This window comes from Urocitellus parryii, chromosome 7 (genome assembly GCF_045843805.1).
Source record: "Urocitellus parryii isolate mUroPar1 chromosome 7, mUroPar1.hap1, whole genome shotgun sequence".
Classification (NCBI taxonomy): Eukaryota; Metazoa; Chordata; class Mammalia; order Rodentia; family Sciuridae; genus Urocitellus; species Urocitellus parryii.
Window position 1 is genome coordinate 53,622,844 of NC_135537.1, and position 12,306 is coordinate 53,635,149.

At 34.0% G+C, this 12,306-nt stretch overlaps 1 protein-coding gene across 3 annotated transcripts in view; it reads left to right on the forward strand.

The window, feature by feature from the left end:
* Nucleotides 1-2,268, forward strand: part of Il7 (interleukin 7) — a 56,425-nt gene extending 54,157 nt beyond the window's left edge. For all 3 annotated transcript variants that reach the window (XM_026384712.1, XM_026384728.1, XM_026384720.1), the window contains one exon: nucleotides 2,155-2,268. In XM_026384712.1, the coding sequence (XP_026240497.1) occupies nucleotides 2,155-2,268 (114 nt within the window). The remainder of the gene's footprint in view (nucleotides 1-2,154) is intronic.
* Nucleotides 2,269-12,306: the final 10,038 nt, after the last annotated feature.

A 12,306-nucleotide genomic window follows, 5' to 3' on the forward strand; every position in this document is an offset into this window, starting at 1 on the left:
CTTGATGTCCCAGATTTGACAAGTTTATTTCCAACATTCTGTGCTTGCTTATGCTGTTTTTTAAAAGCCACCTTTGTAAATAAGTAACATTTAAATGAGTACCCATCTTATACCTATTTTTAGGATAGACTAACAATATATATAAAATATTTATATATACATATATACTTCTCTATTTTTATATCTATAAATATATTAGGTATTATTATAGAAAATTATATAGCAGTATAGAAAATATTTCTGAATGTAAAAGGCAGAATACTTAATTAAATCTGATTAAACTTTAAAAATATAGGGCGGAGGTTGTAAGCTCAGTGGTAGAGTGCTTGCCTAGCATGTATAAGAAAGGAGGTTTGATTCTCAGCACTACATATAAATAATTAAAAATAAAGGTCCATCCACAACTAAAAGAAAAAGCCAACTTTTAAAAGATGTATTGAGTAGGGTGGGACAAAGAAAAATCAGCATACTAGTTCATGAGAGTGAAAGGTTCTTTCACATTTCCCTTGTTATTATGTTGTCTGACAAATATATACATGGGAGCATGGAAATTCCATACAATTCTTAGAGAATCAGAGTGAGTCTGCATACCCCGGGAGTTAGGAAACACTTAGGCATTCAAACAGAAGTAGAAAATGTTAGACAAATGAAATGAATACATGAGCTAGAGGTAATACAAAAATACTGAGGTCTTTAAGAGAATTTGGAAAGTTTAGAAAGGTGATATGTTCTCAGGAATGGAGAGGTAAAATCAAACTTTCTTGTTTCTGCCCTTTTTTCATACCTATATATACTTGTCCCTTAGTATTGATGATAAATTGGTTTCAGTACCTTCTCCTATTTATCAAATCTGTGGATGCTCAAGTCCCTTAATAAAATGACACAGCATTTGTTATAACTTATGCATGTCTTGCAGTATATTTTAGATAATCTGCAGGTTACTTATAATGCCTAATACAATGTAAATATTTTTATACTATATTGTTTGGGGAATAATGACAGGAAAAATGTCTATATGTGTCCAGTACAGGTGCATTCTTTCCCCATATATTTTCCTTTTGCAACAGACAGAATCTGAGAATGTGAAACCTGTGGATATGGAAAGCAACTGTATTTTTACTACTCAATTATATCCTCTTACTTAAGTAAACTTCAACCTGTACTTTCAAAACATGTCCTAGAACCTTACTAAAAAAAGGATGAAAAATTTTCCCTCCTGTTTATCCTCAAAATCTGTTGCTAATCTTTGAAACTATTAATGGCATGTGCTGGTGTTACTAACTATATAATTAAAAGAGATCTGAATTTGTGACTAAACTAAAAATAGTACAGATGAACTCAAGATTTAGCCATTATAGTTACTTGACATGTGACCTTGGTGCTTATGTATACTCTGTGTGGCTCAATTTTCTCATCTGGGAAATATGGTAAAATTAGAAAGTTCATAGGGTTATTAAGCAGATAAAGTAATATATGTAAAGGACTGAGTACAATATCTGGCCTAGAAAATATGCAATAACTAGTTATTATCTAAATGAAAAATTAACCTACCATGTTGGAGGGCTCAGAGGAATGAGTCCACACAGAGCTGCTCCCTGTGTCTGCTTCATGTAAGGTATCTCTTTCTCCATTTTTCTCTGCATTGTACAGGTAGCCCTTTTATAAGGGTCTCAGCAGGTAATAAAACCTACCTTTGAGGCAGACATCTGCCATTCTCTAATGATGGACAGATTTTTGGAGTAGACTATAGGACATAAGTTCAACAGGCATATTCTTATTGATCATCTTTGCCAAAATAATCTAAATAGTTTTAGTGTTATGTATTTCTTCTACTAAAAATGCATTTTTTCCACATTAAAAATTCAATTGACTAGTCTACAAATTTTTAATGAAAGTTTAAACAGTATTATTTTGTTCAGTATTGCAATTGTGAAAATGATAACTGAATCCGAAAGCACAACAACCTTGAATTTCAGACATTTACTATCACAATTATGGATATAATTGTAGTTTTTAAAATATCAGGCAAGATTCTACTTTTACATTACACCAAATTTTCAGTATGACCTAATACAATGGAAATTAAAGATTGAATATTTTAAAGCATATACTTTTACAAAAATATAAAATTAAACTTTTCATTTATTTCTCTAGGAAGAAAAAAATGTAAAGGAACAGAAAAAGAATGACCCATGTTTTCTAAAGACATTACTACAAAAGATAAAAACTTGTTGGAATAAAATTTTGAGGGGCAATAAAGAACACTGAAAAGTATGGAGTGGCAATATAGAAACATAAAAATATTTCAAGAATGGATCTGCTAATGCAATTTTTCAGGATAGAAAGCCTCCTAGAAGTTACTGAATGCATTCTGATAAGAATGATTGAAAGGATTGAAAAATCCATAATGTAGTACCAGAAGATGTACATAAACAATGGAAGCTGAATGCTGCAATCAACAAACTATTTCATATGTATGTGGACATATGTCATTTGATACTGAGACTGTACTGATTTTGTAAGACAATCATGTAAGGTATTGGCTGCAATAATACTTTCTAAACCTGTATGAATATTTCAGGAGAAAACATCAAATCTATGAAGTATATAAAGTTTATAAAGATTCAAAATTAAAATTGTTTTATTATCAAAGCAATTCTATGACCCACTGTGCATATGTGTACTGTATTATGAGTGGAAATTGTCAGCTTCTATACTGGAGATGTGTTAGAGTTAACAGCGATATATGGATAATGCTCAGAGAACAAAAGTATTCTATACCTTGAAAAACAGCATCATAAAGAAGTCCAAGATACTTAAGAAAGATCTGAAGAGATTGTAATTAAATATGAATGTATAACACAGTGCCTTCAATAACAGTATAACAGGGGCTGGGCTTGTGGTTCAGTGGTAGAGTGCTTGCCTAGCACATGTGAGACACTGATCCTAGCACATGTGAGTCCGATCCTCAGCACCACATAAAAATAAAATAAGTTAAATAATAAAGGTATTGTGTCCATCTACAACTAAAAATATTTTTTAAAATAACAGTATAGTAAATATTCTTAAATGAAAACAAAGGATACTTTCAAAAAATAGAAATTCACTTAGTACTGAGATACTTTTATCATTTATGTATAATAAAACTTGTCTTAAAGAGTTTCCAATTTAGGGAATATATTTTAAGAGAATAATATATGTTAGCCTTTTAAATAATGGATTGTATATATTTAATTTTGACATTATTTCTGTATATAAAATATTTTCATACAGTATTGCAAATTTCTTACTTTGTGCTTACTTTGGATGACATTTCTCCTTTGATAATAAATAACCTATGTGTTAAAACTGTCAGATTTAATTAATCCCTAGAAAATTTGTAATTCTCCACAACTATCTGATCTTCCCTACTTTCATGAATGCATGACCTTTAATACCTTATTTCTAAGAATCATCATGAGAACGGATCCCAAAACTATAAGTAGGAACACCAGTTTTTATGTTAAATTCTAGTCTTTTAAAAGAAACATTTTGTATCCTGTTTAGATCCTGTTTAGAAAAGGCTGCAATCAGTCTTCAACTAATTATAAAGGGAAATGAAAACCTCAGGCAGCCAAGGCCCCCAAACAACTGACATTATGCATTTTGCCGAATTCACACCCTTTGTGACCTTTTATAGCTTAATTGCCACCTGGTTATGTGCTGGCTGAGGCTGTTGGATGTACAGAAGATTCTCCTGTGACACCTTCAATGTGTGGTGACACACCTTCTTGCTCCTCATTTTCTCCAGCCTATAAGGAGTTTCATGCTCCATAAAACAAATAGCTGAAGAGAATTGTATAGTCCCTTGTACATAATTTGCTGTACTGCCCCATATACCGAATTTTGAGTCTTTTTTTTTTCTGTTCAATTATCACTGTTTACTCCAGAAAAGGGACTGGACTAAACTTGTTAGAATTCCTCACAAAACTTTCTTTTACAGATGACCCACACAAGGCTGTAGCCACAGTAAAACATGGTAAATCTAACCATGTGGTATTCTTCTATCTTGATGAACTAGTGTTATTGTTAAGCCATCAAGTAGGGAAGAAGGCATTTACTTTTCTAGGGGTAAACTTCTAAAACCTTGCAGGCTGTTTATAATGTTCTCTAACAGTGCTGAAAAAAATTTATTTCAGATTGTGGCCCAATAAAGGGCAATATTTTTTTAAAAAAAAATACTTATTAAAAGAGTTGTTATAATCTTCTTCCTAATTTTTTTATTTTAGAGAAAATTCAGATGCAAAAAACGTTTGTGCTTAAATGGTTGGAAAAAAACCTTCCCATACATTTATGGTTGTATTTCCCTTCTCATTGTGTCTTAGCCACCAGCAAAGTAGGTATAGGTGAAAGGCTAGTTTATAATTATCTTGGTTATTTAATTTTTATTAGTTCTAATTCTCTAATTATAGAAATTCATCTCAGTGAACATTTCCTTTGAAATATGTATGTAGGTGGATTTATTTATTTATTTATTTTGGGGGGGCTGGGGATGTGGCTCAAGTGGTAGCACGCTCCCTGTAGGTGGATTTAAATCAGCATTTTCTCAGTTTGTCCCAAGAAGTCATGTTCATTATTGATGCTACTAAAAAGGATAAACAAGACAAAACAAAACTAGGAAGGAGGATGAAAGTCATATAAATTTTCTCTTAGAGATTCATAATTCATAAAAGTATATGCAATGGTCTATAAAACTATTAGTTGCCATGATCTGTACAGCTGTTTATTCAGGTTGCCTAACTAGGAGGTAAAGGGCTTGAGAAAAGACAAACAAATACTCAAATAGAGAAAAAGCTGGGACACAGTACTTCAGTTAACCTCTGATGGGGGAAGACTAACCATGAGCAAGAGAGGCATGTTTATTATATATGTTTAAACATCAAAAGGATTTATTGTTAGAAAGTTTCTTCAAAGCAAGCAGAATCAAGGTCATGAGTATGAGCAGCCTCATTATGAGTATCAGCTTGTGCCCATAACTTTCAACCTCCCGAGAAGCGGGCATCTAAACCTCAAGGATAAAAACTGAAGAGCTTCATGGTTGGCACAGAACCTCCAATTGAACAGGACATCACCATAGCAACTGGGCTATCTCAATGGATGGCTTCACACTCCGAGTTCTCCAGAGGGGCATCTCCTCTGTCACAGGACAGTTCAACCCATAATTAAGTTGCTGCTCTCAACAATGAAAATATCTTTTTAAAGAAGTTTAACATCAATGTAGCATTTCCAAAACTCATGTGGGAGAGGAATTTAGCTGGATGTTCCTCTTTTATTAAAGAAGGCTACTTTTATTTTAAAAACCATTGATGCAGCACAAAAGTAATACAATGTTTTTAAAAAAATAGCAAGATAAATATTACTTCATACAAAAGGTCTCAGTCAAAAATCTTTTAAAACAGATTTTTCATTAGTATATTGAAGGAAATATACTTCAGGATTAAGATAATCATATCATTTTTAAATCAACACAAAATTCTACACACTTCTGAGGTACCATATGAAGATTAAATGTGTATATATTATGTGATGTTCAAATCAAGGTAAACATGTATTTCATCAAATATTTATCATTTATTTATGGTGAAAATATTTAAATTTTTTCTTCTAAATTTTTGAAAATATACAGTACATTACTGCTATCTATGCACAACATAATGTATACTAGCAGACTGGAACTTATTTTTCCTATTTAGCTGTAAGTTAGTACCCATTGACCAACCTTTCTCTACCTTGATACAGTGATAATTGAACAGAAAAAAAATGACTCAAAATTCTGTATATGGGACAGTACAGTGAATTACCATGCACTAGGGAAGTTTCTTCTCTAGTAGACCATACTTTCATGACAATCACCTTAAGAAGGTGCTATAAATATCTCTGCTATAAATATTTCTCTGGAAACATACACCCTGCACTCTAAATCAGGTCATCTTTATGGTGTTCTGTACATACAACTTTCATGTCTATCTTAAGATCTTACTTGCTTAGAAAATTTTTCTAAATTCTGTGCAGATCCTGCTCAAATTTCAAGGAGCACCTCAATTTCTTCCTCCTCAATTGTTCTGGCTTCCATGATAATTCTAGATGTTAATTTGTTTCCTTAGCTCACAGAACTTTGACACATGTATCATGAATTACTATTTAAAAAGATTCACCTTAGTATTGTATTTTAAATACAATCATTATTTAAATAATTTAACAGAGGTTATTTCCCCTGAATGAATACCCAACCTTTTGTCTTCCACCCAGTTTCTCATGGCCAAAGATAGACATACTAGTAGCTAACAAGTAAGGATCCTCGACCACATCCCACGCAAGAGGTGGAAATTAGCTGGTTGTGGAATAAAGGTTAAGAAAAATAGAGCGATGAAAAAACTACAGAACGCAGGAAATAGTTTCAAAAGAGGGGGCAGGACTGGCAGACTGATCAGATGGATCAAGCTTCTATACTCTGGCAAAATGGAGCCCACTCTTGCTTTATTTATATTGGGGGACATCAAAGGCTGGAATAAGATTTCAAGGACAGAGTCTTGCTTCATGTTGTCTTGCAGTCATCAGGTTGACTGACATCTTGGCAGTTCACACCCATCACAGGTGCTGTGTGGGATCTCTGGCAGAGTTTGAAGGGAAAGTCACCTGCATCAGGTGATCAATACCTATGGGGTTGCCACAGGAGGTTCCCAATGCCAGACTTATCCCCTCATTAGGCTACTATGTGCAACACAGTCCACACCCAGGCCACAGATGGCTCATGACAAGAATGAGCTGCATTTATGCCATTTTCATATGAAAACCCATAAAATAATACAGAAAATACATTTTTACAATAAAATATAACTTACTTAAAGATCAATATGATAAGCTGGGCATTGTGGTGCATGCCTAGAATACCAGCAGCTCGAGAGGCTGAGGCAGGAGAATCATAAATTTAAAGGCAGCCTCAGCAACTTAGCAAGGGCCTGTATCAAAGTAAAACATAAAAAGGGGTTGGGGATGTCACTCAGTGGTTAAGCCCCTCCGGGTTGACTCCCCAGTACCTTCCCCCCCAAAAATCAATGTTAGTATTACATGCTATAAGTAATTTAAGACTATGAATTTAAAGCTTTGGGTCCTCAAAAATCTGTGGAAGTTGCTTTGATTTTTAAATTTTATTTTGTGGTGAAATTTCTCTCAAACTCAATTTTGATCAATAATAGAATATATGTAACTGTTACAGGTAGAGACAACAAAATAAGTAGGTGCATTGATAATTGCCAGTCTCTGTTCCCATAGTTTTAGATACTCTATAAAAATGGTTAGGCATGGTGGTGCATGTCTGTAATCCCATAGGCTCAGTAGGCTGAGGCAGGAGAATCCTAAATTCAAAGCCAGTATCAGCAAAAGCAAGGCGCTAAGCAACTGAGTGAGACCCTGTCTCTGAATAAAATACAAAATAGGGCTGGAGATGTGGCTCAGTGGTAGAGTGCCCCTGAGTTCAATTCTCAGTATCCCCCCCCCAAATATCTATATACATTTTCTAAAAATATTTTTATTAGTACATTATAGTTATACATAATAGTGGGGTTCATTTTGACATAATTATACATGCCTGGAATATACTTTGCTCCATTTCAGTCCTCAGGACTTCCTCTTTTCCTTCTCTTCTCCCTCACCCTGTTCCCTTTCCTCTACTTTATTAGTCTTCCATTTCTTTTTTTTTTAAATTGGTACTTTACAGATATAAGTGAAATTCACTCTGGTATATTCGTATATGTACATAGCATAATTTGGTCAAATTTATTCCACTTTTTCTCTCTTTTTACTCTCTCCCTCATCCCCCTTGACATACTTCCTTTTCTCTACTGATCTCCCTTTTATTTTAATGGGGTCCCCCTACTTTGCCTTTTTTTCTTTCTTATTTTGATCTAGCTTTAGCATATGAGAGAAAACATTCAACCCTTGACTTTTTGAGTCTGGTTTGTTTTACTTAACATGTTGTTTTCCAGTTTCACCTATTTACCAGCAAATACAAAAACTTCATTCTTCTTTATGGTTGATTAATACTCCAGTATGTATATATAACACCTTTTCTTTATCCATTCATCTGTTGACAGTCACCTGGTCTGTGAATTGCACTGCTATTAATATTGACATGCCTGTATCACCATGGTATGTGATTTTAGCTCTTTGGATAAATATCAAGAAGAGGTATAGCTGGGTTATACGGTGGTTCCATTACTAGTCTTTTAAGGAGTCTTCCTACTGCTTTTCAAAGTGGTTGTACTAATTTGCAGTCTCACAGTGTATGAGTGTACCACTTTTCCCCATCTCCTTACCAGAATTTCTTATTATATGTATTCTTAATGATTGTCATTCTAATTGGAATGAGGTAAAATCTTAAAATATAATAATTTTGATTTGCATTTCTCTGATGGCTGAAGATGTTGAACATTCTTTCATTTGTATTTCTTCTTCTGAGAAATGTCTGTTTAGTTCTTTTGTGTATTTATTGATTGGGTTTTTGTGCTAAGTTTTTGGAGTTCTTTATATATTTTAGGTATTAATCCCCTGTCAGAGGAGCAGCTGGCAAAAATTTCCTCCCATTCTGTAGGCTTTACCTTCACTCTCTGGTTTCCTTTGCTGTGTATCAGTTTTTTAATTTGATGTCATCCCATTTCTTGATTCTTGGTTGTATTTCTTTAGCTTTAGGGTTCTTGATAAGGAAGTTGGTGACTATACTAATATGTTAGAATGCTGATCCTATTTTCTTCAAGCAGTTGCAAAGTTGTTGCTCTATTTCTTAGGTCTTTGATTTACATCAAGTTGATTTTTAGAAAGATAAGGGTCTAGTTTCATTTTTCCATATATGGATATCAGTTTTACCAGCACCATTTTTACAAGGTTATCTTTTCCCAAACATGTTTTTGATACCTTTGACCTTTGTTGAATATCAGATGACTGGGTGTGGGTTTGTCTCTGTGTCTTTCATTCCATTGATCTTCATGTCTGTTTTGATGCCAATACAATGCTGGGCTCTTTTTTTTTTTTTTTTTTTTTTTTTTTTTTTTTTTTTTTTTTTTACTATAGCTCTGTAGTGTAATTTAAGATCGGGTATTGTGATGCTGCCAACATCACTCTTCTTATTCACTATTGGTCTGTTTTTGTGCTAGTTCTATGAAAAACATCATTAGTATTTTTATGGGGATTGTATTGAATTTGTGTAACTCTTTTGGTAGTAGAGCTATATTGACAATATTAATTCTGCTTATCCAAGAACATGGGAGATCTTTCCATTTCCTAAGGTCTTTCTTCTTCAATTTCTCTCCTTGTGTTCTATAAATTTTCATTGTGGAGGTCTTTCACCTCCTTGGTTAGATTTATTCCCAAGTGTTTTATTTTCTTTTAGAAACACTATTGTTAATTGGATAGTTTTCCTTATTTCTTTCTCAGCAGATTCATTCTTGGACATAGGAAAGTTATTAATATTTGTATGTTGATCTTGTATCCTACTACTTTTCTGAATTTATTTATCAGCTCTAGTGATAAATGAATTCTGGTATTGTTTGGGTCTTCTAGATATAGGCATGTTATCAGTCAGGCATGGAGGCTTGTACCTGTTGTTCCAGCTACTTGGGTTTCTAAGGTGGAAGAATTGCATGAGCCCAGGAATGAGAGGCCACCCTGAGCAACACAATAAGGCCCTGCTATTGATGAAATAGTCATATAACTCAACGAAATGTGTTTATTCAGGTGCTTTGTACCTGGAATTGGGGCCACAAACCCACATGGATTTTACCCAAAAAAGTCTGAAATAGAGAGCAATTTATAAAGTTTAATTAAGTTGGACATTGGCAAGCTGAAGGAATGAATAGGGGAGCTTTTAGGGTATAAAGTGAGTGAAGAATAAGTGAGTTGAACCAATAAAATTATACACTCAGACAGTTCTAATCCACATGCTATTTACATAAAACTCTTTTTCTCAAGATACTTTAGATGGAGGGATCTCTGTCCCTTACATGTGAGGGTTTTATTGAGATTGTTTTACACTGCTGAATGAGCAAATAAGAATGAAAGCCAAGTTTATTCATGAATGTTAAGAATCATATTTAGAAAGTAGAGGAATGACTAAACTTTGCCTCCTTGACAAAGGAGTTGATCTAATAGCAAATAGGGTTTATTTCTAATGACTGTGACAACAGAGGTCAGATTAATGGACTGTGGGGTACTGTTAAGTGAGGAAACTGTTCCTTTGTGTTGTAATCACACAAAGAGGAAAAGTGTATTGTTTCAGAAAGCTGAGTGCTAAGACCACTTAATTTGATCAATATATATGGTCACTCTAGGGAAGAATAAGGGACAACTATTTCACTTTTTTCCTCACTAAATTAATGCCAAATAACCTATATTTAGATTATATATTTAATCTTGATCATGTTGCTTTCTTACTCCTTTCTTACTCTGAGTACACCAGTCATATTATGGTCTCTAGAGCATACACTTTGATTGCCTTGCTACCTGACTTAATTTATTCTTTTTCCACTTCAGATTCTTTGCACTAACTTTACTCTCTCATGAAATGCTCTTTTTTCTTTTCATTCCCTTGCACATTTCAACTCTACTGAATATTCTGACAGATGACACTAAAAGGGGAAATAATCCAATGAACAATTGCATGCAACTAAAAAAAAGATAAACAATAATTCACCCTCTCATTCAGGTTTGAGTTAAAATATCACTTTCTCACAAAACCATACCCAAACACCTAATCTAAAACTATAACACGCCTCCAATCTCCTTCCTCTCTTTTAATATCCCCTATCTTATTTCCCACATAGCATTCATAATCTAATATAAATTTTATTGATATTCTTTATTTTCAATCTTTCTCCACTAGAATATAAAGGGCAGGCTTTTTTGACTGCTTGCTCACTGGAACTAAAATAAATGTCTGGTAGGAATTATATAAATATTTTATCAATGTGTAACATGCACAATATCCAAAGTTATATAATAATTAATCCTATTTACTGAGAGCCTGTTGAGCACTAGAAATTGTGGCAAAGATTTAATACGTATTACTCATAATCCTCAAATTAGTCCTGCAAGATAGGCATACATTAAACTCAAAGCACATTTCTTTCTTTCTTTCTTTCTTTCTTTCTTTCTTTCTTTCTTTCTTTCTTTCTTTCTTTCTTTTATCAGTTTGCGAGTAATCTAATGCCACAATTAGGATCAGGAATGTGTTGTAATTCATTATATTAAAGAGTTCTCCTATAGAATATGGTTTTAAGTACTTCAACCATTACCAAAGGCATTGTAAAGGGGAAGCATAAGAACATTACAGATTTGATTGGTGAAGAGGTTTTGCATGCAAAGTGCAGATCCCAGGTTAATTAGTTCAAACAAAAAAGAATTTGTAAAAAGTTACTGAATAATTTACAGAATCTCTGACAGAATAAGACAGTCAAGTCTGGAGAGTGTTTAGCCAGAGACAATGCACAAATTAAACACAGGGCAAGAATAAAATGCTACCATGGGCATTTGCCACATCTTGAAATAACAGTGCCAATTCTTAATTCTCTGCTGTTTCGTTTTTCCTTCTTTTTTTCCCCCTTGGTACTGAGGCTTGCACCCAGGCGCACTTTACCACTGGACCACATCTTCAGGCCTTTTGAAAATGTTTTTATTTTCAAACAAGGTCTGGGACACTTAGACTGCCTGAGCCTCCCTTCACTGGGATGACAGTGATGATCATGGTAAACTGTTACTGTTGTTTAAAGCTCAGTCTCACTAGGAAAAGGAGATTGTTCAGCGTGTGCTTTATATTATTGGTTTTAGAATTCAAGTGTGATGGTTAAACCTGGTTGAAGACTTGACTAGATTGAGACACCAGGAAATTTGGTAGAGCATATTTCTGGGTGTGTCTATAAGGGTGTTTCCAGACTTCTGGCACGTGAGTCAGTAGATTCAGTGGGGAAGACCTATCTTGAGGGTGAGCAACACCATTCAATTGTCTGGGGCCCCAGATGAAACAAAACCTAGAATCCAGAAACTTGTATATACAAGTATGCTTTACTCTTTTTTGGTGGATGTGATTTTTTGCTGCTGCCATTGCCTTAGGATATCAGACTCCTGTCTAGACTTCGAATTAAGACTTGCAAAAACTACTCTCCACAGGATTTCCTGGAGAGGAACTGGGGTTCCATTATTTGACTTTCTTGTTCTGATGCTTCCAGCTTCTTGAACTGAGCAACTATTGTTTTCTCTACCTCTTCATCCTGCAGATGG